This window comes from Ailuropoda melanoleuca, chromosome 9, assembly GCF_002007445.2.
Source record: "Ailuropoda melanoleuca isolate Jingjing chromosome 9, ASM200744v2, whole genome shotgun sequence".
NCBI lineage: Eukaryota > Metazoa > Chordata > Mammalia > Carnivora > Ursidae > Ailuropoda > Ailuropoda melanoleuca.
In genome coordinates, this window is record NC_048226.1 from 65,058,488 (window position 1) to 65,085,408 (window position 26,921).

The 26,921-nt window shown below is 39.3% G+C and overlaps 1 protein-coding gene across 3 annotated transcripts in view; it reads left to right on the top strand.

The window, feature by feature from the left end:
- Positions 1-26,921, top strand: part of CPQ (carboxypeptidase Q) — a 346,647-nt gene that overhangs the window by 40,429 nt on the left and 279,297 nt on the right. For all 3 annotated transcript variants that reach the window (XR_004627851.1, XM_034668345.1, XM_034668346.1), the window contains exon 2: positions 5,413-5,620. Coding sequence is in view for 2 of the 3 variants with exons in the window: in XM_034668345.1 (XP_034524236.1) it covers positions 5,413-5,620 (208 nt within the window). In the remaining variant the exon portion in view is untranslated. The remainder of the gene's footprint in view (positions 1-5,412; positions 5,621-26,921) is intronic.

Consider the following 26,921-nt stretch of genomic DNA (forward strand, 5'->3'; position numbering starts at 1 on the left):
CCAATTTTTAAGAATAGGGCTGAAAATTAGTCAAATCCATGCTACCCCCAATGTCCAGTATGAAGCAGCCACATTTACTAGGAGGGCTGTAAATTTGTTGAATGAATTTGAATCTTTAAGGCTTGTTCTTTCATGAGAAGGACATTGCACAATTATAATATTCTCCATAAACAGATGGACACTCAAAAAGGACTGCTCTGATGTTCTTTTATCTATCTTGCCATGAATTTGCAATTTCCTTACCACTTCAGGCCAAAACACTGAGTTTCCAAGAATAACTATTTTCGCTTCTCCATAACTGAGCTCAGGAAAAACCAACCATTCCACTGGACCTAGTTATCTTGTGTAGTGTACTCAGCATAAGATTATGTGATAAGAGTAAGAAGCTAGGCTTGCTTCCTCTTGGGTGGGGCTGGCATATTTCCTGTTTGGAGGCTAAGTCTTCTGAAATCAGAATCAATTTTCTAAAACATACCACATTGAATTGAGCCCCAGAGATGTGTTTTTCTGTTTGTAGTCTTTTCTTTTCCTTTTAATAATAGAAGACATTATAAAAATTCTTACTTCACTATCTTTCTATTTTTAACTTTTCTTGGGGTGAATCCAGTCAGAAGATACCAAGCTTAGAGTCTTTATCAAATTCTTCATAGAAAAAACGATCTCTGAGCCAACACCACAGCAGCCAGCATCTGTTGTCTCTGCAAGGAGACCACAGCAGTAATTATGTGCAGGGTTAAGTCACTTAAAAAATAAATTGATCAATTTAAAAAATTAGGTGTGGAGAATAAAAAGGCACCTGAGGATTTTTACAGTTTTTGTGATATAATCAGCTGTAGCCAAGAGACTTGCTTTATAATGTGAATATTCTTAGCTTCAGTCCCACGTTTTCTTCAGAATTAACTATCATAATCCTTTTCATTACTCTAACAGAGTCTGATGACTCTTGTCCTAGAGTGAAGTCTCCCTCCCAACTCCTCTGTTAATAGTTCGGGACCTAATGTGACAGTAGTACTCTGATTTATGAGTCAAATCCAGGGTTGACTAAGAAAAATAAGTGGTAACTTAGGAAGACTTTTTACATACCTATTTATTTTTCCTCTTTATTCCCCTTAAAATGAAAATACTGAGCCTTTCTATTTTACGTTTGTGAAGGAAGATAGCAGTGCAATTAATAGGAGGAGCATGATCCTTGGATTCAAATCTCAGCTTCAGCACCTAGTAGTTGTGTAAATGTATTTCTCTGCATATCAGTATCCTCCTAATAACTACTTTGCAATTTCTCTGGCCATTAGTATAAACAATAGATACTCAAATATAGCTCTTATTGCTATTATTGTCAATTATCCTGACCCACAGAAATACACAAGTTCCTTGAAAAGTATACATTTTTGGAGATAAGTGGAGATACGTGATCAGGGATGGGGTGTTATTATTCTTTAATTTTTTCTTTTTTGGTTTCTTTTCCTTCATTCCGTATATGCATGTGTACATGTGTTTGTGATTACGAATGTGTGTGTGTGTGTGAGTTTCACATAATGTGTGTCAGGCACCATTTCAGAAATAGCACTTTGGTAACATTATTGAATAAATCAGATAAAGAATTCTGCCTGCTCATGGAGCTTACATGATTGTAGTAGGTATAGCTGGAAGGTGACAAATTCTATGGAAAAATGAAGCAAGGGAAGAGGGAGAGGGAGTCTGAGAGTGGGTTGCACTTATGAATAGGGAGGTCAGGGCAGGCCTTAGTGTGATTATGACACTGGTTTTGTGTTCTTAGGGGTTTTTATGTACTCTCTTGGAGAATGGAGAATGGGGAGAAGGGAGATGAGAGCACGGGAAAGAACAGGAGCATGCTGATTTGCAGGAGAACATGAGTGTTTCCTTTGTGTAACGTGTCAAAACACAACTAATATAGACGAGTGAAGTCTTCCCGGTGGCCTTGTTTTATTTTATTCAATTTGAGCAAAAATCTTCCTTAAATGCTTTTTCTCCATACCCTGCCTTCCCAAAAGATGGATACTGAATGCAGTCCACTTGGCCTGTGACTGCTGCTGGTCATCACCATGACTCTTGTGTCTGTTACTGAACTGTCATGAAGCAAGGTCCTCAGGGCCGACAGAGATGCTTTTGGCTATTTGCCTCCACAATGGCTGAGTCTGCAGTGGTTGTGAGCTCTGCGTTGTAGCTACTGCTCACATACGGCTCTGCAAATTAAAGTAAGTGACATTAAAAATTCAGTTTCTTAGTCACATTAGTCACATTAGTCACATTTTAAGTGCTTGATAGCCATATGTGTCTAATGGCTACTGCGTTAGCACAGATAGAGAACATCTCCAGCACTGCAGAAAATTCTGTCCGCATTTGTTATTTTGCATGTTCCTATCTCTGACATTGGTTTTTTTTTTTTTTTTGGTACTATCAGCTCCTAACCATATCTCTTCCTTTTGATTTGTTGTTTCTTATGGTTTATAGGTTTAAATACTAGATTTAGAATTTTGTGTGAAGTAAGAGTAGAGAGGCTCTAACAGAGAGCAGAGGAGCTTTCTCATGTTCATGTCCTTGAGTTTTCATACTTAGAATTTATATTCCTATTCTGACTGCCCCAAGGCCTTTTTCGCTTGGTTATTGTTATGCAGCTGTGCTCTGGGTGGTAAGAGAATCAGACTGCTGAGTTATTATGGGGGAAGTGCTATCAAACTTTAAAGGTAAAATTGCACTTTTATGGAAATGCTTTAGACCCAGTCAGTGGTACCCTACTTGGAGCAATGCTATTCAAGGAGTGTTTATTGACTGACTTCCTACATGTATGCCAAGCACTATATCGGGCCCAGGAGATGCAAACAAAAATGAACATAGCCCCAGTCCCTGAGATCACAGTTTACGTGGTGGAAAGAGTCATAAATAGGCAGAATTTCAGTTGTCCGGTGTCCAGGTAGGCCCAGCATACTCTGAAAGCCCCGAGGAGGATGGTTTGTAAACCAGCCTTTCCTGGGGCTGGCAGGGAGGGAAATGAGACAGGAGATCAGAGGCCAGGGAATGCTTCCTAAAGAAGAGATTCTTAAAATGGCATCCTGGAGGATAAGTAGGTGTTAGTCACATGATGGAGCTGGGAGAATGAGATCCACAAGACATGATGTACCATAATGTGAACAAAGATGCTGAGGAGTGCCCTGGCACGGTGAGAGCAGGAACTCTCAGTGCATTTTTGATGGAACTTAGAAGAGAAGGGAGATTGGGTTTGTAGAGAGGCTTTGAATGGTATGTTGAAGTGATGGTTTTCAGCAGAGCTGGAGAGGGACAGGGCAGGGGTGGTGACATAGGCTGATCTGACGTCTCAGTAGTTCAGGTAGTTCAGGTGGCTCTGTGGAGGTGAAGTTTGGGGGAGCTGGGCTGGAGCCTGGGGCACCAGTGGTGGTGGGTGGGTGGAAGAGGAGGGAGCCGTAGCAGGCCCTCAGTCCAGAGGTAATGAGGGCCTGATGTGAGAGTGTGGAACAGAGGACCTGGGTTCGATCAATGTTTAAGGCATAAAATTATCAGTATTTGAGGATTAATTAGATGTGGGAGCTGATGGAGAGAGGAGTCAGAGATGACTCTAAGCTTTAAGGAAACCAGTTAATTTGAACTGTTCGTCCATGTTTGCAGTCACAGGTTTTGACCTATAGCTTCTACTAGTGATTTGCATTGGGAACGGTGGTGTCTAGGATGGGTTTTGGCTGTTCAGGACACCGTCACACTCTCATGTGTTAAAAGAACTTGTACCACAGACCATTGTGAAGTACCACCCTCCTATGACTTTAATTCTGCAGCGACCTATGAAAATTTATAGAAATTCAGCTTCATTTCTAGTGGCTCTAATCCAGATGCCAAAATTACCCCAGTGCTGGGACAGCGTTGGGTGGACCCTTGAATCTGTTATTCATTATGAACAACTGAAAACCATCAACAAAATTCTTGTATTATACCAACAGTAACACTAATCAAGTATTAAGGTAGGTTTCAGAAAGTTATGAATCTCAAAGTCTGTCTAGCTGAACTCTTACTTGTATGTTTATATGTATTTATTTATCATGTAGAAAAGCCAGTGGCTTCCTTTTTATAATTGTACATTGCTTTTTTTTTTTAGATTATAAATTAAATTCTGAATTCTGAATGTTGGTGGAGACATGCTTATAGATCTGTAGCCAGTCACTTTAAAGTAAAAGTACAAATTGAGTCCAGAAAGGGGAACCAGAAGGAGGAGTGGAGCCAGCCCAAAGGGTCCATTACAATGAGGCCTGTATTGAAAGCAAGAATTCGCTCATACCTGCAGTGCTTTTTCAAAGGATTTTTCAAGTAACAGTTAATATTTTAATGACATCTGTTAACCTTCCAGAAAAACCTAGTTCTCTATTTTGCAAGATTAAGGAAGCATGCCAAATACATGTTGATACTTCAGTTTTTACTGACGTTTTTCATGACTGCATGGCTAAAGCCACAAAACAGTAGGCGCCGGCCACTTTCTTTTCATAGTTTTGGTCACTGCACCTGGCCTTTGATGCTGAATATCTTCTCCTTGTCACTCAAACGGCTCCATCAGATTGGATCTTCAGGAGTCTGGCAATTTTGAATGACTTCTTGGAGGCTGTGAAACCCTGTTCCCTAATCAGGAAGATCTGGGCCAGTTTTGTAGGAGGAAAGATGACGTGTCTCTTCTAAATGAGACAACAGGATTATGGGACAATTACACAACATCTTCAGAAGTTTTATCTGGAGAATAGCGATGAGTTTTGGGGATGGACAAGTACTTTAAGTCGAGAAGCATGGGAAGTTTTCATATTCTTTAAGACTGTTGTGTATAAAGGAGGAAAGAAAACAAGCTGACTTTTTGTAGTTCTTGATAGAGGTTACATTAACTATTTGTCTAAAGTTGGATTTTTGAAGATTCTTGGCTTCTAAGAACATTCGTCATGAACTGCCATTCTTTGTATGCTGTCCATGAAGGTTATTTAACAACATATCAAAATAATTTTATAAAAAGATAAGTATGTGTTTCATTAATCCCAATGGGAGCTTTCTGAAGTGCATTTTCTTTATAAATAATTAGTGTCATTCTGTGAAACTCATGACTTCTTAGAGTGGGAAAGAAGGGGTAAAAAGCTATCTTTTCAAGTAATTTGTGATTTAGTACCAGCTGGTCAAGTGAGTTGAAAACCTTCTGAGTCATATGTCATATTATTTTGAATGCCTTTTCTCTCTCTTGGGAAACTGGCTAACCTCTGCTGTCTTTCTCCCATGGCAAATCATTATAAGACTTTGATGTCCTCAGACTAGTTTGTCAGATGTAGCAGATAAAGCATGTATGACCTTTTGTGTGCCAATTCAACCTGGATGGTCGGAAACCGTAAGTTAATCCTGTATGACTTTTATTTGCAGGCATTACGGCAGAAGTTCTGGTGGTGACCTCTTTCGAGGAACTGCAGAGAAGGGCCCGAGAAGCAAGAGGGAAGATTGTTGTTTATAATCAGCCTTACGTCAACTACTCGAAGACAGTGCAGTACCGGGTCCAGGGGGCAGTGGAAGCTGCCAAAGTCGGGGCTTTGGCATCCCTGATTCGTTCAGTGGCTTCCTTCTCTGTCTACAGGTTGGTCATTTGAAATTCTTTAAAAAAACAGGATTGTCCATAGAAGAGGGGCCCTTATGAAATAAAAACAAACCATTCAAATGAAAATACTGATTGTTTACAGAATTTTCCCCCATTCCATATTTGGTCATTTGTTTGCAACATCTTCTTTGGCCTTTTTAGGATTCCAAGCATTATTTGTACATTCTTTTAAAAAGCTTTCCACATCCACGATGACCCCATAACATTCCTTATGTAACCAATATGTTATGTATTTTCATTGGAGGGAGAACTGAATTCACGTCTGTGTTTCATCAAAGATTCCTAATGACTTCAGAGGAAGCCAGGCCTTTTCCCATTGTTGCTAGAGAAGTGAAATAAAAATAAAGTGGGGAACGTGATGGGAGTTGTCTGTGGTATAGTGGAAAGGAGGAGGAAGCAGAGGATCTGGGATGTAGACCTGGTTCTGCTCCTGAACACATTTGTGGCCTTGGGAATGTTCTTAAACTCCTTGGGTCTTGGCATCCTCCTCTGTGAATCAGTAATGATGAAGAATTATAAATTTACAATGTTACTTTGAGAATAAATGAGATGCACTTATGAAAGATACTTGATTTTCTGCAAAGGTCTGTGTAAGTATTTTGTGGCATTTAAGGGCAACATAAGTTTCGTCTTTTTCTTTGTAGTTCTGATTGAGGTACTTGTGAAGTGCTTTATTGACCCTCAGTCTTAGGATAAAATTTAGCATTGCAGTGGATAAAAGTTCTAAGACTTGACCTGTAGACATTTGGCCTAGTTTAATGCTACATATGGTAGTGTCACTCATTAAGGGTGAAGTATTTGATGGATATAAACATGGATAAAAGAAGCACCATTCTAGTCATAGTCTGAGCTCCCAAAGATAAAAAAAAGAGAACACGGCATAAAGAAACACTTGCAAATAGGGTTTTTTTGGGTTTCAAGATCAGATTAGTATCTGTTGTAAAGAAAAGTTTATTTATTCTACACAATTTTTGTTTGGAGCTGGAGACAAAGCTGCTTGATCTTAATTAGCACCCTGCATCCTTGAAAATAATATAAGAGAGGGGATACCAGCAAATAGGAAACCAAGTCAGAAGGGAGTTGTCCAAAAGCACGAGAAAAAAAGGAAAGGGACATTTTTCTTTTATGTGGATAAGATATCTTCCCAGGGAGGAAGATGGGACATGTTAAAACCACTTTTAAAAGTTTTATAAGAGAGAAACTAGTTCCACTGATGTCATAGTGCTAAAATAATGTTCTTTGTAGAGTCTAAAGGTTTGGGGACTAGTGAAATAATCATTGGACCATATTCTTTTGGATGGTTAATCTTTCCAGAAGGGAAGTCCTAAACTGGCTAGCTTACTTCCCAGAATACCTCAATTGCCCCTTAAAATAACATACTCCTCAGCAAGCTGTGGCCATTCGCCATGGTTTCACTGGTCATGAGATCTAAATTACGGAGTTAGACTATTGCTTTGTGAAACTGGGTGATTGCCAAAAATGTTTATTTAAGAACTACTACTCAAAAGACTAATAAACTCCCAAATGACTTAGCATACTGCAATCTGCCAGGGTTAATTGGCATTTTTTTGCTGGTATAATGAAGACATCTGGAAACCAAGGCTATAACCTAGGAGGCCCAGAAAAATTTTGCCCAGCATAAGATGTAGACATCTATTGTTAGCTTCTAATATTTGGGGTCAGTGACTTATAGTGTATATTAAAAAGGCATTTTTCTTTTTCTTCATATTTCTAGATCTAGACGGATTATAATTTTTCATTGATTTTTATAGCTAATGATATTTCACTGGACTCCTGACTCATAACTTTGTATTTTTGACATTTATAAATACATAATAACATTGCCCTTTACATACTACTTCAGAATCTTTCACATGTGTCATCTTACTTGTTATGACAACTTAGTGGACCAAGCAAAAGGGACATTATTATTCCCATTTTACAGATAGAGAAATAAAAGTTCGGAGAATTCCACATATTACCATGTTTAAGTCTGACATCCTGAAAAATAAAACCAAAGTGAAACAGACTCTGCCTCTTTGTCCACTTGTAGCTAGTTGTTCCTTAGAGCTAACTTTCCTTAAAGAGTATTTTATGTTCCTGTCTCTAATTCTTTATCCGTCATTCACTCTGCAGACCATTTTATTTATTTATTTTTTATTTATTTATTTTTTTAAAGATTTTTATTTATTTATTCGACAGAGATAGAGACAGCCAGCGAGAGAGGACACAAGCAGGGGGAGTGGGAGAGGAAGAAGCAGTCTCACAGCAGAGGAGCCTGATGTGGGGCTCGGATCCCATAACGCCGGGATCACGCCCTGAGCCGAAGGCAGACGCCTAACCGCTGTGCCACCCAGGCGCCCCTCCGCAGACCATTTTAATCTGGCTTTGCCAGTATTGAAATGGAACCTATGAAAGTCACGAAGAGCAGGCCTAGTTGTCAAGTATAACCGACATTTTTCAGGCCATCATCTTAGTTCCCCTCTCTGAAGCTTTTGTCACTGTTGACTGCCTCCTAAATATCTCTTCTCTTTGGCTTCTAAGACTTCTTTCTCATATTCTTTTTCTCTTTCTTGCTCTCACCCTTTCCCTCTTTCCCACTTTCCCTCTTCCTTTTCTGTCTCCCTGGCTTCTCACTCTGAACATTCTACCTGAGCAGTCCTGTCATGCTTGTGGCTTCAGCCACCATCTCTGCTGTGACACTTTTCAGACCCACCTCTCCTTCCCGTCCTGCTGCCTGAGCCCTAGGCCCTTACATCCCAACACCTCCTGATACATCTTTCGGATGTTCCATAGCTATCTCCACTTCTGTTTTCTTCAAAACTGAACTCATCTTTTTACCTCTTCATCCTGCATTTCCTCCCTCAGGGAAGAGAGTGTCTGTCATCTGTTTTGCCTTTTAAGTTAGATGGTTCTTGAGTACTTTTTTTTCTCTGCCCTTATTTCTGATAATTAGTATGTCTCCTAGGTTCTGCTCTTTACTAGTCATTTCAACAAACACATATTGAATAGCTCCATTTCCCAGCATCACTCCGCATTCTAGTGGTCAGGAGTCACACTTTCCCGATGCACCACGTTTCCTCAAGGTTTCATGACTTTGCATATGCTTTCTCTCTTGCAGCCTTCTAGCCTCTTCCTCACTGCCTCATACTATCCTTCAAGATTCATCATAAGTGTTTCTTTTTCTGGGGGGCCCTCCTGATACTTAACTCCAGCCCAGGCGAGCCGCCTCTTTCTGGTATTCCCACATCTTCCTTTGCATACTGTGTATAATAATGTCTCATAGGTAGTTGTGGTTCGTGGTGTGGTAGGGAACACCAACTGTTGTAACAATTACAGATCTTAGTCACTTAACACAATAGGAGTTGACTGCTCACATAATGGTTCCAAGAGGGTGTTCAGCAGGTGGCCTTCTGCTCCCTTCCATTTGTGACACCATCACCTCTAAGACCTCAGAGTCCTCTTTTGCTTCCAGCTGGCAAGTAAGAAGATAGAGAAAGTCGGAAATCAAACAGGAGGTTTTCCATGGCCAGGTCTGGACAGGCACAGCTCACTTCTACTTACGTCTCACTGGCCAGAATGAAGTTATGTGGAGGCTGGAAAATTTGGTCAGCCCTTATGCCCTCAGTGAAAGGTAAACTGTCCAGTCCATCCGAATCACCTGACTCCACTCTAAGTTCCAGAAGAACATGAAAAAATATATGTGTATATTTAATATTATATTTAATATATTTAAATATATATTTATATATATTTAAAACTTCTATATCTCCATCATCTAGTATGTTTGTTACATAATAGTCACTCAGGAACTGTTCTGTCGAAGGAATGAACTTGTTTGGAATTGTATAGTCAGTCATGGCAGGTCTTTTATGACAAACCAGGTGGCCAGATTCTAAGTGCTCTCTGACCAAACCGCGTGGGCTCCGTATAGTAAGCTCAAAACAACTTGAATTTTTAGAGCACTTTGCTCTGTATTTAAGGAAGATATCCAGGTGCCCTATAAGCCAGACTGTATCTTTTTTCTGCCACAACATTCATGAACAGTGATGTTTTGAATTGCTAATTGATTAAAACCACTCCCTTCTCTCTAGCAGACATTTCACACATAGTTCTATGGGGGTGGTGACACAGGATTCCGTTTAGGAGTAGCATAGAGATCAGCAACACTAGAGAACAGAATATAAATTGTAATTAGTTTCTGTTCAGCTTCAAAATCAGAGAATCTGCTAAAGGGCAGAAATTGTATTTGACCAGTTTGCAGTGCAGTTAACAGTATTTGTCAGCCATTTTGGAAATACAACAGTCACATGGTTACATGACAGATGTCTTTAAGAAGCATCTGTAAAATGTCCATTACTTGTTGCCTTCAATATCTCCAGGCTCATTGTCGTCATTTCTCTGTATTGCCATTATTAGTATTCTTGTGCTCAAATACTTCAAAGAGATTTTTTTCTTTTCTTTTTTTTCAAAGAGATGCTTTTTATGGTGACTTTTCTTTTGTTCACCATTAAGTATAAACTCTCATTAGATCTTTTTTAGGTTTTCTGTATGTAAAATACCTTTTGCCTTTGTCATAGGAGGATATTTTAAGGATAAATATAATTTTTTAAAAAGATTTTATTTATTTATTCAACAGAGATAGAGACAGCCAGCGAGAGAGGGAACACAAGCAGGGGGAGTGGGAGAGGAAGAAGCAGGCTCATAGCAGAGGAGCCTGATGTGGGGCTCAATCCCGAAACGCCGGGATCACACCCTGACCCAAAGGCAGACACTTAACCACTGTGCCACCCAGGCGCCCCAAGGATAAATATAATTTTTAATTTAAGTTCTGCAGAGGAACTATTTGTCTTACATTATTTCCCAGATTAATTAATTTTTTAGTAAATATTTATTGAGAGCTTACCAGTGCTCAGAAGTTACCAAGCTGTAGGGTTATTAAAATGAATTAGACATGTTTTTTGTCTCTCAGAAATATTCTATCTGGCTAAAAGATAGGAGGGTAAGCTTAAAATATAAAACTAATGTAATCTCTTTTTATATTTAGTGCTAAATGAGTGATGGGAAAAGGAATGAAGGAAAGAAATGAACATTTATTTAGCAACTACTTTGTACTATGCATCTCTGAAGGCTTAAATAGTTTGTTTCAATTAATTCTTTACGCAATCTGATAGAGGCAGATAATTGGTAGCTCTTTTACTGAAAGAGAAACAGGTTCAGAATGCTTAAATAATCAAGTTACACAGCTAATGAAAGAACTAGGATTCATAACTAGAGTCTCTGGTTCTAAATTCTATGCCCTTTGGATTGCACCAAGCAACCTGAAGAGCCAATGCTTTGGAGTCTAAAGGGATAGCAGAAATCTGATTAGGGCTGGCTACATAGAGGATGTAGATTTTGGGTATACTCAACAAAGAAGTTGAACTTGAGCAAGAGAATGGGGGTGTAAAGACATTCTATACATGATCAAGGTGGGAATGCATGATGTACTTGGGTAAAACGTAAGTTGACCAGTATGCTGGGGCCAGAAGCTTTCATAGGAGATCAGGGAAATGTAATTTGGGGGTGAATGGAAGAGACCAGGTTATGAAGAATCCAGACTATCAAATTGGGGAGTTTTGAGTTTTATGTGGAGAAAATGGGGAATCATTGAATGTGGTAGAGTTGGGGGGGTGATGTTTTAGAGCAATGTTTCTCTAAAGATGGTCTCTGGAACACTGTCATCAACCTCACCTGGGAGCTTGTTGATATGCAAATTATCAGGCCCCACCTGAGACCCATTAAATTCAAAAAGCCTGGGGATGGGGCTTGTGGTTTAATTAGCCCTTCAGGTGATTCTGATGCATGTTAAAATTTGGGAACTACTGTTTCAGAGAGATTAATCTGGTGACTGCATAGCCTGCTGTGAGAAGGAAAGCCAGGATAGTGCTCTAATAATGTAAATGTGAAATAATGAGGGCATCAGTGATGGCAGTGGGAATGGAAAGTGAGAGACAGCAGAGAGGGACAGTGTGGACAAGTGATCAGTACTTGGTTGTATTTGAAGAGGAACATGAGGAAGGGTCGAAATTTACTGTAAGGCAAGAATCAAAAACCGTGGGATGAATCTGCGTTCAGTTCAGCCCAATATTTAAAAATCATGAGAATTACATAGAAATAGGAGTTTGTGGTTTTTAGAGAAAAACCAGATATGGCAACATCTAGTATGTTCCATAAGGGAGGCCAACGGATTGGATAAGCCACCAAGTCTGTTTAGTTGATGGGATTTACCCTTTCCAGTTTGTGGAAGTTTCCCAGTTTCCCTCCACCTAGCTTGGTGACTGGAGAATGATGAGAAGTGTGAGGGGTCAGGAGACAGAGCTGATTGCTGGCAACATGAGCAGCTTGGTTTTTAGACATTTTGAGTTTAAGGCAACTGTGGGAAGCTCCATTAACCTGGCTTTTATATTTTGTAAGAAAAAAACAGGGAACAGGTAAGCATTTCCATTTCTCTATTATCTACTTTTTGGATCACCCAAGGCAATTTAAAATTCTAGGCTGGCTTCCTTGCAATGCAGCACACCTTGGGACTCCTGCCTCCTGCCTTTTCAACATGCGAGCTCAAGAATGCAAAGTAATTTTTATATTAGCCCAAGTAAAACGCAATTCAGAAGGTAACTCTACTGAGGCCAAATTGTCTGTTGTACTCCCATTGCCAAATACACGTTTTCTTTCCTAGTTATTTTCTCCATTGCCCCAGATATTTGAACAGACTGTAAGTTTTAATCAGCTAAGGAAGCAAAAGGCTTCCCTCCACTTCACTGTGAGAATTGCATCATCACGCTGGGTAAGAGTGCATGGAGGTGGTGATGAGTTGTTGCTAGAACTTGCTTTGTAAATTCTCCTGGTTTATGTTTTATATCACTTGGCCTTCATGTACCGTGTTAATAGAAGATAGTGAAGAGGAGGGAGGAAGAGCAGCAATCCAGTTTGAGGATGGCTAAGATCTGATTAAACATTCAGCTGGAGAGAGAGAGAAAGATGAGTGAATCCAGGTGATGTTTATGGAGCGTCGGAGAGGGAGAATGTTATACCATCTGGTGAGAGAGCTGTGAAAAAGTCTATAAATCAATCCCTATAATGATACTTAATTAATACAGAGTCGATAAATGACTTAATTGAAGCGGTGGTTGGGCTACATGGTAGAGTTAAATAGCTTCAAAGAAGGCTCTGATTAAAGCCATTACAATTTATAAAACATTCTTCATCTTAAGAAAGCATCTTGATGAGATCTAACATGAACATTTTTGTAATCAGAGGGCCAGCTTAAAACATTCCGAGCAGAGGTGAAATGTCTTCAGAGGTCTGTTTTGGATGATTTTTGAAAACCAGTTCTTCCCAGAGAGTAAAAAAAGCTTGTCCCCCCACCTCCTGTTGCTTTTTTAATGGGAGAAAATTAACGCTGCTACTTCACACTTAGACCGTCTTGGATTTTTGATGTCCTGGTGGTTTGGTTCTTTGGCGTGACCTTAGCATATAATTAGCTATCAAGCTTGATTTAAATTGTTTTGAAATATCGTTGCAATTTGGGGGTCATATGTGCCTGCTGGGGATTACAAAATAAGGAAGATACATACCACCGTGACTCAAAACCAGGCAACTGGGCCAGCCTCCATTAGTAGGTTCTTTTCCTGCCTTACGTTGTTTTTGCTTCATTTGCTCTGAGGCTTATAACAGATGCACAGTAATCAAGCAGAATGCCAGTTCTCATCATTCCTGCAGGTGGAGGGCCACTGTGCTCCCAAGGGGGGAAACCAGAGAAGACCCGCACTGAACGCAGCATTTTTTTTTTTTTCTTCTCATCATCCTTTTCTTTCCTCTCTCTCTGATTTTGAAAGGCAGATTCTTTTTAGAAGGCCTTTGTTAGAAATTCCAAAATGTTCTTTAATCACTGAAATCTTATTATTGCTTCAGGTGGTGTGACAGGCATACTTCCTTATAATGAATAGGATCGGGCAATGACTCCTGACCCCACCCCCACTTCTGGAATCTTTGTTAGCCATTTGCCAGATGTGTGACCTTGGCAAACTGTAAACTCTGTGCCTCAGTTTCATCTGTAAAGTGGGAGGAAATAACTACTTTCTTCCTGGTGTTTTGTGAGGTTTTAAATGAGATGTTGGTATTGCCTGACACATAGTTTTACATACATGTAAAGTGCTAATGTCGTATAGTCTTGTTAAATAATGACTGGATATACTTATTGACAAAAAGAGGAAGGACAGGAGGGCAGTGACAGAGGCAAGGAGGAAGAAAAGGAAAGGAAGAAAGGAGGGAGGGAGGAGAAAAAAATAACTTATTTGCTATTACTGTTGTCATTGCAGCCCTCTGCACTCTGCAACCTAGCACCATATTGTCATTTTGATCTCCACCTGTTTAGTTTGTCCAAATTCTGGGTGACGTGTTTGCTAGTCTGTTTCTGTCTCTGGACTGGAAGTTCTCCTGGGGGCATACTGTGTGTCTTTGTCATCGTCGTGTCCCCGGGGCCATGCTCAAGGCCTGGCACACAGTAGTGCTGGAATGAATGAATAAAGAGTAAGGGGCAGCCTATCTAGTTTGCTAACATGTGAATTCAAGGTGTCACCATTTCACATTCATAGAAGTTGAATAATACTATAGATGAGGTGACTAACCTTTTGAATTGCTACTTATCAAAAATAGAATCTCTGGAATCTGAGAGGAGACTATATAGTTATGTAAATTTTGGTAAAGTATTGCAAACTGCATATTACTATGGTGCTTTGTGAGGCTGCTATAATTAATGGTCTGTTTACATTCCTAGTACTGACTGTCATTTTTCATCTGCTTATAACCTTGATATAAAAATTTGTTCTTGGCTGCTATTTTGCATTCATAATTTTAAAATGTATATAAATGTTCACCTTCTATTTTCCAGCTTTCTGATTATTGAAAAGCACAAGCTTAAGAATCACATCACCGTGGCATGTTTTCCTGAATCTCTAGTGGCAAAAAGAAATTAATGCATTTTGAATTCAGGTTTCAGGATTATGACAATGTTGTTTGCTTATGCAGTTCCCTTTGAAAACTGCCTAGTGTAGGATATGAATCAGAAGACTTCTGAGTAGCCTCTAGTCAGTCTTTCACTGTTGCAGGTGCTTTTGTTCTCTCTCTCTCATGAAAGCTAAAGACAACTCTTTGACTCCTCTTGCATCCAAATGACCTGTTGGCTTCTTTAGCCTTCTGGAGAAAGTGCCAACCAGAAGGTACTACTAGGGAAATTTTGGAGGCTAACAAAGCTGACAGTGTATACTGTGGGGTTTGGAATCAGACAGACCTGGATTCAAATGCAGGTTCGGCCACTTAGAGGTTGTGTGGCTGACCTTACATATACTACCGAACCACTGGGAGCCTGTATCCTCATCTGTAATGTGGGGCGAATACTGTTTACCTCTAGAGTTGTCAGCAGAATGGAATGAGATCAAGCACTAGACATGGGACCTCATACATGGGAAGCACTCAGTGAATTATAATTGACATCTTATTTTGATCATGGTCACTATTGTCATTGTCATCATTACGTCACGATAGGACAGAGCAGGTAGCTTGATCTGAACTAACTTATCTTAAAAAGCAGAACTCCAGAATTCTCTACAGTGTGGGCTCCAGAGACCTTGGTTCTGATTATCTCCTGATTTCAGGAACTACTCTTGTCTCCTTCAGTCTTTGGCTTAAAACTGCTCTTTGTCTTTTCTCCCCACTCTGGCCTCACACTGAATGCTTGAAATTATTCTCGCATGTAAGTGTTAAAGCTGTGGTGACTCAGACCAGCGATTGGTGGCCAGCTGATGGAGATGCAGCAAGTTTCTATTTTAAATGCTATCCAAGCTATTTTCCACCTCAGGGCCTTTGTACTCATTGACCTCCTTTGTCTGGAATTCTGTTTCCCTAGCTTTTTCTATGGTTGACTTCCTTTCAATTTATAGATCTCAACTGAAAGGTTGTTTTTTTTTTCCTGAAAGTCCTTTCCTGACCATCCCAAGTAGAGTAGCATTTTCCCTCAAATTCTCTTACCTAGTACCTCTTATGTATGCTCAGAATCCTAATAACATTTGGTAACTTTTGTCTATCTACCTATTATTACTTGTTTAATATGTTTGTCCCCATGAGAATATAAATTCCATGAGGACTGGATTGCATCCTTCTTCTACCCTGTTATATTTTCAGTACACAGGAGATTGCCTGACACTGACAGGTACTGACGAGAGAAATTTGTGAGTGAGTAATTATTTAAAGAAATCATCTAAGATCAAAAGAATAGAGAACCCACCAGAAATAGATACATACTGAATCATGTCTGTTTTCTGAAGCCACATTCGAAAGTATCACAGATTTTTTTCCCCAACTTTTTTTTGGGGGGAGTGATATCAATCTATGCTAAAAATTGAAAGAATATTAAATGACTCATAAACTTTTTATAAGAAATTGCCTAACTTTTTCCAGAGAGGTGGTACCATTTTACTTTCCCACCAGCCCTGTGTGAAAGTTCAGGCTGCTCCACATTCTCACCAAAATTTGTGTTGTCAGTCTGTTTAATTTTAGCCGTTCTAGTGGGGGTGTGCTGGTACCTCATTGAAATGTTGATTTTCATTTCCCTTATGACTAATGATGTTAAGCACTCTTTCACATGACAGTTGGTCATTTTTGAATCATCTTTTGTGAAAGAGTCTGCTCCTGTCTTTTTCCCCCTTTTATAACAGGATTTTTTAAAAAATATTTGATTTATTTATTAGAGAGAGAGAGAAGGCAGGCACATGAGCTGGGGAGAGGGGCAGAGGGAGAAGGAGAAGCAGACTCCCCGCTGAGCAACGAACCTGATGTGGGGCTTGATCCCAGGACCTTGAGATCATGACTTGAGCCAAAGGCAGACACTTAACCAACTGAGCCACCCAGCCATCCCAACTGGATTGTTTTTAAATTATTGAGTAGTAGGAGTTTTTCATTTATTCTAGATACAAGTGCATTATCAGATATATGTTTTGCAAATATTTTCTCACAGTTGACGTCTTGCCTATTCCTTGTTTTTGTTGTTTTGTTTTGTTTTTTGGTTTAACAGTCTTTGATGAGGAAAAGTTTTAAAGTTAGTGAATTCTAATTTATCAGTTGCTTTCTGTGTTCACTCATATACCCTTCATCAACATTTATTATTTAATATTTTGTCACATTTGCTCTCTCTTTCTCCTTTTCTGAATCATATGAAAGTGAGGTAGGTGTAGCCATGAAGACACCTCACCCAGAAATACATTAGCATGTATTTCAGGAGAACAAGAACCTTCTCTAACATAATGCAGTGTTGTCACTCTCATCATACCTATGAAATTTACATTGTTACATAATGCGAAGTTTATCCATATGCAGATTGCTCCAGTTGTTCCTCGCTCTCGGTAATGTCCCTGCTTTTTTTTTCTTCCAATTTCAGAATCCAATCAAGGACGTCCTTAACATTTAGTTGTCCTGTATCTTTAGTCTCCTTTAATCTGAACTCTTACCTAGCCTTTTTAATACTTTACGACACTGACATTTTTGAAGAATACAGGCAGCTGTTTTGCACAATGTCTCTCAGTTTGGAATTGTTATTTCCTCATTATTAGATTCAGATTAATTATTTTTGGCAAGAATCCTATATGGATAATGTTACATCCCTCCTATTGCATCACATAAAGAAGCAAATAATGTCAGTTTTCTTTCTTAGTGAGCCTGGATGTGATCACTTGTCTAAGGCAGTATCTCTGGATTTCTTCATTGGAAGCTACTTTTCACATTTCTAGGGGGAATACCTTGTAATTATGGTGAGATGCTTTGAGATTTTGTGACTCTTAAGTCCCCCAATAAAATTTCCCCTGATGAAAAGGTAGCAGATGTTAATGATTCTTGTCTGAATCAGTCATTACATTGCTGGTGGCAAATGTTTTTCTAATTCAGTGATTCCTCTCACGTTTATTAATTGGCCTGCTTTCGTAAAGAGGAGCTTTCACCTTTTTCCTCCTCTTACTGTTTTTGAGTATCACTCCATGGATTTTTAAAACTGTATGTATTAAAATTCATTACAGTCATTATTCTTTTTGACAAAGCATCAAAAATTTCGAAGTGCTTAATACATGTGAAAGTTAGTATTTTACAGTAAGCTTGAATATTTGAAGCAGTGGAAGGAATTCACCTTTTATATCTAAGGGAACCCAGGCTATCTCAGATAAGTCAACTAATTAGCGGGGTGTAATCAATACCATTTCCTCTGAACTTTCTCATTAGCAGCATGAGCTTTGGAGTAATAAGTCCTGAAGTTATTTTTAGAGTTTACCATTACAGTGTATACCATATGCAAATGAAGATCCTTTGCCCCATACCTAATTGCTGTTAATTGTTAAAATAAATGAGCAGAATCTTAAATCTAGCAATTACTTCTGATTTTCTCTACATTTTTTTTTTCCTTTTTTGCCCTGCAGAGCTGATGTTGAGGAGTGTGTTTTCCAAGAGCCCTTTCCAGGAGAAATAAGTGTCTCAGTGTGGGTTTGCAGAGGCCTGGAAGGATGCTTCTTTGGGAGGAGGTTACCTAATTTCTGGGGTGGAGAACAGAACACTGTAAATTATCTACCCACTCCACCTCTCCCGCATCATCAGTGGTTGTGAAAGGGTAATCAGCCTTGGTTAGCAGGTCAACGGTGATAGTTTAAAAGCTGAATGAATGTCAGTTGCCACCCTGGTTGCTGTTCCATAAATTACATATTTGACATCTAGGAGAAAAATTTAATTTTTAACATTTTCCAATTTTATTCATTCAGTAAGCATTTATTAAGTGTCTGGCATATTTTGGACTGGGGAGGATCGAAGTTTTATAGGACTAGGCTCTTACATAATTTGGGGGCCTCTTTAAGAATAAGAATATGGAGGTACAAATAAAAATTTTGATATAAAAATCAACACTTAGAATAACAAAAAATTATAACAAATTACAAATTTAAGAAAGCTGCCAAATAACACAAACATAACAAAATTCAGAAAAATATCATAATGTTTTTGTTAAATAACTACCTGTCAAGCTTATGTATTTTTTCTAGGTTTTTTGCTTGCCTACACTTTGATTGCTTTTCATATGACAATGCTTTTGTATTACATTTTCCAGAGAGAAAATAAAAAGAGAATTCAGTCTTTCCTCCAGCACAGTGGATAGAGATGTAGTTTTTATTATTGATAGTTTGGGAAAGTTTATTTCAGGTTTACAGCTTTTTATTGGTAATACCGTATACATTTTTAGGATTGTGTCCAATTTTGGAAAGCTGCTGTTAAGTTTCTTCCATGTATGAGCAGTAAGATTTCAGGACATTATACCCTTTCTTGTACAGTGACAATGAATTGACCACATTTGAATGAGTTTTGTGTCTATTTCCTCTTTAGTGGCATCTTACAACTTTCTGTTATCTTTATATCTGTCAATATTTTGTGTCAAATCAATAAGAAATTTCAATCTTTTTTCAAGGTGATTAACTCTTCACTATTCATATTCCTAAATAATCCAAGAGGTTGTTCACCATGGAAAAGTACACCTCTTTCTCTCAGTAAATCATGGTTTTTGTATGTCTTTTGTCTGGTATTGACAGACTTGATTAGGACAAATATGTTATATATGCTACCATGAGACCCAATATTGTTGACACACATAAATCATGTGATTTTGAATGTGCACTCACTGTTTGTGGTACAACTACAGGTTTGCCCCTCACAAACACAGAAATTCTGTTAAATTCCATTGTACATGACTTCCTCAAAAAGGAAAGGTAAAATATAAAATTAGAACTTGTGTTCATAATATATGCTGAATTATTGAATCTGTTCTTGGCAGGAAAGAACTTCCTTTTTAAGTAAGCATAGATGACGGGCACCTGGGTGGCTCAGTCCCTGAAGCATCTGCCTTTGGCTCGAATCCTGGGATCCTGGGATCGAGTGCGCCTATCAGGCTCCCTGCTCAGTGGGGAGTCTGTCCCTCTCCCTCTTTTCCTCCCCCAACCCTCTCTTTCTCTCAAATAAATACAATAAAATAAAGTCTTTTTTAAAAAAAGTAAGCATAGATGAGAACTGAATCATTCATTTGCAGTTTACGATTTGATAATTGGAAGAATTTTCCTAGTGACCAGCATCTGGGTCTCTACCACTATCTCCCTACTTTCATTGCCAGCTGTTGCAGGATAGTTCTTAGCACGAGCTGGCCTCTGGCCCTGCTCCTTTGTATTATGACACCAGTAGTCCCGGGAGCCATTTCAGGATGGAAATGACAACTATGCATTGCATAAATACAGTCCCATAAACCCAAGCTAGTACAACCCCAAATCACCTTCCTCTTGGCTGGACCCTCAGAATGCCTGTGAACATTCCAGCGTTGTCCGGTGTGATGGGAAGTATGACAGAAAGGAAGTCAGAGTGGATTACAAGAGTTGACACCTGTCAAGTGCGTAGACCAGTGCTGGGCTCCTAGTAAGGCATCCACAGATGTAGTTAACACCATCCTCCTCCTTCTCACCACTATACATATTTTGGTGGACTTTTCAGTTTTTAGTGGTTTGGCACTTGGAATTCTTACACGCATCTTCTTCCTACTTCTACTTCCTTTTAGAATCTAGATTTCAAAAATGTTAGAGCTGGGTGAATGCTTAGAGAACATCTACTCCACCCCTTCATTGTACAGATGAGGAATTTGGGGCTGAGGTCACTCAGCTAGTTAATGGCAGAACAAGGGCACATGTCTTTTAGCTTCCGATACCACGTTTCCTTTCTCTCAAGTCTCCTAGGCAGATCTCTATTAGACTACACCCAACCTCCTGGGATTATGAGTACATTGATTTAGGCATGCATTGATTTAATCACTGTGGGGTTCCTCCTCCCACCCACTCCAATTGATGTTTTTAAGAGTTAGCATACCCAGTGTGCTTCTGAAATGCCACATGGCGTTGCTCATTTCAATAGGACTTTCAGCAAAGTGAACTGTATCGTGAACATTCTCACATGAAATGGAAACTCACCTTGTCAAGAGGTAAGCTTTCCACAGGCTTTGTGTTTTCCTTTCCTCAGTGGGGGAAGAGCCTATTTGTCAGCTGCCTGGCCTTCTCTGGTGCTTGGTTTTTAATCTCCAGGGAGGCGAGGCCGACAAAATGTCACCCCTTCTCCTGCTAAGGAAGGAAGCTGTGAAATAGATCTTCACTGCTTACGTGCCTCACGTTGCTTAGCACCAGCTGTATCCATAGCACCATGGTGTATTTAAAATACTGCTCAATTGGACTATTTTTTGAAAGGAACTCTGGTGCTCATAAATACCCCAACTAGGCATTGTGATATTATGCTGATTTTTATCTTAATTGGAATAATTTCTCCGAGAAAACGTAAGTTTACGGACATATGCTTATATACTGCCCATTACGGATCTGGATTTTCTGCTATAAATTCTAGTAATCTCTTAATTCAGAGAGAGGAAGAGAAAAGAGCTCACATATATTCAGCAGCTTTTAAGTATTTGTGCTTCTGTCTATCATCTCAGTTGAACCTTAGCAAGAGTCTTGGGAAGCAGGAAGCTTGAAACACATTTTAAATTTGAGTCACTCGATCAAGATTGTATCATAGGACATTTTGGAAAAGGTTTTTTTGCTTATCTGTTTTCCAGTTTAAGAACTAATAGTCTTGATATAATTGAACTAGAAATAAAGAAAAAAAATACATAGATAAGGTTTTTGGAAGATCATGTTACTAAAGGTTGCAAAAGAGACCAAACGGTGTGTTCCAACTGAGACCAAGCTGGGAGAATAAAAGATAGAAAACTACCAACAAATGTCCTAACACCTGCAGTAATGACATCGAGGAGGCCTCTGCAGTCTTGGACCCTCTGCTTTGGAAGGTGGATTTTGAAAGACATCTTGGTTGTATTTCCGTGAGGCTCATTTGTTTCCTACCCGTCTGTCTTGTCTCTTTCCTCCTTCTCTTTATTCAGTATCTTCTTGTGGCAAATAACAGTTTCTAAATTTGATTCCCTGTTACCTTACAACTTGAAAGACAAAGGCACAGGCAGTATCCTCCTGGCAACTATTTATGACAGCTTCCCTTCCAGAGATTTGCCCTGTGGCAGCTTCAATCCATTACCATCAGTTCTTTTGCCCATTTTGGCAGCTCCCCAAGACCTAGGGAGGAAGAAACAGATCTGCAGATATGCAAACCTCAAAATCAAGACTGAGTTAATGAAATCACTCCTCCACTTGCCCTTGCCTGTTACTGAATCCTGCTCCAGCTGGGATGGAAAAAGAGCATTGGTCGTGCTGTCAAAAGCAGATCAGATTTCTCCACTGCTGTTGCTTTCTTTCTGAACTCAAAACAAAACAAAGCACCACACAAAACAAACAGAATAAAAAACAACAACAACAACAACAAAACAAACCATGATACAAGGTGGGAGTTAAGGTAGTTTGTACTATTTTCATATTTCATGTGTTCAGTCATATTTTTTCTCAGCAAATACGATCGGAAGTGGTCCCTTTTCCTTCTTTTCCCACCTTCTGGCATGAGGTTGATAGGTGAAGATAAAAATATGCTGGCCCTCCAAGAAAGAGCTGCTTCTGCTCTGCACATAGCCCATCTCCTTGCCCTCTTCCTTGCTCCTGCTCACCTCTCTCTCTCTCTGCCTCCCTCTCTTCTTTGATTCAGGGCTTAGAGAAATCTTTCACTCTTCTTTTGACAGGTGTCAGATAGACAGTATGAGCTCATTTAGGCTGAACTATCTGGGGGAAACTAAATTTGTTCGGGAGAACAGCAATTTGGATGACAAGTGCCAGGACACACCAGATGGCATGACTGGGGAAGCTCTTATCAGGCTCCCAGCTCACGTTCCGGGTGGCCTCTCTGTCTCTCTGTCTCTCTCTCATTCCTATTCTTTCTTGTTCATGGTTGACCCAAACAGAAACCTTGAAATACCAATTAAGTTCTTCTTCTAAGTTCCCCAGAAACAGAAATGGTAGTGACGAGATGTATACATTCCCCAAAAGGATAGCCAGTGCTGATTTACTGTCACTTACATTTATTATCACTGATGCTTCTCAGACCTGTTTGGAAAGAAGCCTCAAATTTGAGCCCTGCTAGTTATTTAATAAACAGGGCTGTTACCTGAGATGCAAGAAATTTGACATTTTAGTCCCCAACTGTGACTATAGTTTGGCAATTCTTGCCAAGATATGAACAGAAGTGCCCTTAAACCTTTTTCCCCTTTTGCCACACAGATTGATATCTTGGATTCTTACTTGCCTGAAAGGGAACCTGTGGTCATAAGTGTCATGGGAAGGCATTTAGTGAACGTGAGATTTTTTTTGGTCCATGTAAAACATTGTAAAATTCAAGGCCAGGCCACTGTGGCAGGCTCTAATCTATGAATCATTATATTCTCAACATACCCTGAGAACAGGAAGAGAGAGATCAACCTTTATAGCCACAGGCGGAATTTCTCCTCTGAACACTGGTAATTCATGTGACATTTGCTGTTTGCTTATGTTTGCAGTGAAATTCTTTCCCTCAACCTTGCACTGTACTGTTACTGGTCACTTCACAGACCTTCTGGAAGAGCAATACAAGATGATGTTTTAGGTACATAAACAAAGCAGATGTTTTTAGTGCTGGGCATAAGGTTTGTTTTGTTATGTTTTGTTTTGGTTTGGTTTGGTCAATATTTGGTTCACATCAGAACCTTTAATTTTTCTAGCCTGTAAGCTTTGGCTCTGAATTGACATGTTTTGGGAAGTTTGATGTTGTTAATAACCCAGTGACGAAACTTATTCACAGAAAAGGCTTATTGCGAGTGAAAAAATAAAGTACTGAATAGTGTGGACAACACACTCTTTTATTTTTTATTATTTAAAGAATTTACTTATTTACTTTAATTTTGTATTATTTATTTATTTAATTTTTATGAAATGATACAAGTGCTTGGTATTAGGAATCCCATGGTTTGGGCAAAACCAATTGCTGACAATGCCATACCAATCTGAAGGTTGAAGTTTTATGAACAATTTTAGGTAGAAATCAGAGAAAAAGCCTCTGAGCAGTTCCATAGAGCTGTCACAGCCCCCACCTGGCAAGAAAGTACATTGTACTTCTGCTCTTCCCACCAAGGGCTTTTGGAACTTTAGCATATTTTTATTATTATTTTTATTATTATTAAGGACTTAATTTTTTGAAGTCTTTTTAAGGAGCAGTTGTACATTTACAACAAGACTGAAAGAGAGGTACGGAGATTTCCCAGGTACCCACTGCCTCCATACATGCATAGCCTCCCCCATCATCAACATCACTTCCCAGAATGGTAAAACTTTTCACCAGAGTTGACCTTAGCGTTCATTGTTGGTGTTGTGCATTCTATGGGTTTGGACAAATGTATAATGACGTATCACCCCCATTACAGTATCATTCCAAGTATTTTCACTGCCCTGAAAGTCCTCTGTGCTCCGCTTCCTCATCTTTCTCTGCTCCTAGCCCTGGCAACTGCTTTTCTTTTTATTATTTCCGTATTTTGTCTCTTCTAGAATGCCATAAACTTGGAATCTACAGTGTGTAGCCTTTCCAGATTGTCTCTTTTCACCTAATAATGTACATTTAAGGCCTCTCCATGTCTTTTCATAGCTTGATAGCTCATTTCTTCTTAGCACTGAATAATATTCCATTGTCTGGATACCACGGTTTATCCATTCACCTGCTGAAGCACATCTTGATCATTTCCAGGTTTTGGCAATTACGAATAAAGCTGCTATAAACATCCATGTGCAGGTTTTTATGTGGACATAAGTATTCAACTTCTTTGGGTAAATACCAAGGAGCATGATTACTGGATTGTACGTATTGAGTTTTGTAAGAAACTGCCAAACTGCCTTTCAAAGTGGCTGTACCAGTTTGCATTCCCACCAACAATGAAGAAGTTTCTGTTGCTTTACATCCTGGCCAGCATTTGGTGCTGTCAGTGTTTTAGATTTTGGCCATTCTAATGTACATATTTAAAGGTATCTCATTGTTGTTTCAAAATGCATTTCCCTGATGACATATGATGTCATCTTTTCATATTTTTATTTGCTATCTCTATGTATTCTTTGGTGAGGTGTCTGTTCAGGTTTTTGGCTCATTTTAATTTTTTAATTTTTTTCCCTTCTTTTTGGAGAAAGGAGGAGGTGAGGGGGGAGGGTGTTGGCTTTATTTATTTGTTTATTTTTTAATTTTTAAGTAGGCTCCATGCCCAGTGTGGAGCCCAGCGTGGGGCTTGAACCACCATCCTGAGATTAAGACCTGAGCTGAGGTCAAGAGTCGGTCACTTAAATGACTGAGCCACCCAGGTGCCCCTTTGGCTCACCGTTAAATCAAGTTATTTTCTTATTGTTGAGTTTTAAGAGTTCTTTGTATATTTAGGATAAACATCCTTCATCAGATATGCCTTTTTCTCCCAGTCTGTGTCTTGTCTTCTAATTTTCTTCATATTATCTTTGCAGAGCAGAAGTTTTTGATTTTAATGAAGCCAAGTTTTATCAATCCTATCACAGATTATGTCTTTGGTATTGTATCTAAAAAGGCATCACTGTACCCAAGGTCATTTAGGTTTTCTCCTATGTTATTTTTTAGGAATTTTATGTCTATGAACACAAACATTTAGTTCTAAGATCCATTTTGAGTTAATTTTTTTTTAAAGATTTTATTTATTTATTTATTTGACACAGAGAGAGACGGCCAGCGAGAGAGGGAACACTAGCAGGGGGAGTGGGAGAGGAAGAAGCAGGCTTCCCGTGGAGGAGCCTGATGTGGGGCTCGATCCCAGGACTCTGGGATCACGCCCTGAGTCGAAGGCAGACGCTTAACGACTGAGCCACCCAGGCACCCCTAATTTTTGTGAAGGGTGTAAGGTTTGTGTCTAGATTCATTTTCTTTTGCATGTGGATGTCCAGTTATTACAGCATCTTTTGTTGAAGAGACTATGCTCCATTGTATTGCCTTTGCTCCTTTGTCAAAGCTCAGATGACTGTATTTATGTGAGTTTATTTCTGGGCTCTCTGTTCTGTTCCATTGGTCTGTTTGTCTTTTCTTTCACCAATATCATAGTGTTTTGATTACTGTAGTTTTATAGTGTGTCTTAAGGTTGGATAGTGTCAGTCCTTCAACTTTGTTCTTCTTCAATATTGTGTTCTTCACATTATTTTAAACAAGTTTAGATTTCTGATTTTTTAAAAATATTTACTTATTTATTTGAGAGAGAGTGAGAGAGAGAACAAGCACAAGCGGGGGAGGGGCTGAGGGAGAGAATCTCAAATAGAATTCCCCATTGAGCCTGGAGTCTGACAGGGGCTTGATCTCATGACCCTGAGTTCATGACCCGAGCCAAAATCAGGGGTCAGATGCTCAACTGACTTGTACCACCCAGGTGCCCCTAGATTTCTGATTTTTAAGGACATACCAGATTAGCAGACATAGGAATGATGGAGGACATTCTGAGCTTAAAGGAAGAGACAGGAAAACTATAGCCACAAAGCTAGATTGCCATACCTACAATGGTGCAAGTTTATGAGTATAATATTGAATCATCTAGAAAAGTTGTATCTTTTTTTTTTTTAAGAAACAAGGTGGGGAATTAAAGTCCCAGTAAAAGTGTTATATATATAATTTACTTTCTTATTATAAGGAACTGGCTCATACAATTATGGAGGCTGATAAGTCCCAAGATCTGCAAGCTAGAGACCCAGGAGTCTGAAGGCTTGAGGGCCAGGAAAGCCAATGATATGTTTCCAATCTGAAAGCTGGCATGCTCCAGACCTGGGAGGAGCTGATGTTTCATTTTGAAGGCAGGGGAAAACTGATATCCCAGTATGAAGGCAATCGGGTAGGAGAGATTCTTATTCTGGGATGAGAGTCTTTTTGTTCTATTTAGGGCTTCACCTGATTGGATGAGACCCATTCATATTAATCTCATCCAGAAACATCCTCATAGAAATACCCAGAATGATGTTTGACCAAATATCTGGGCATCCCATGGCTCAGTCAATTGACACATAAAATTCACCATTTTAGCCATCCTTCCAGTCAGTCACATTAAGATACCTTCCTATCTCTGGGCAGCAGGTGGCTGTTGAGAAGGGCCAGGAAAGGAGGCTGATGGTGTTATCATAGGCCCAAGGATCCAGGGCAAAAACAATAAACCCAGCCCTGAAGGGAGAATGCCTGGTTCTGGGAAATA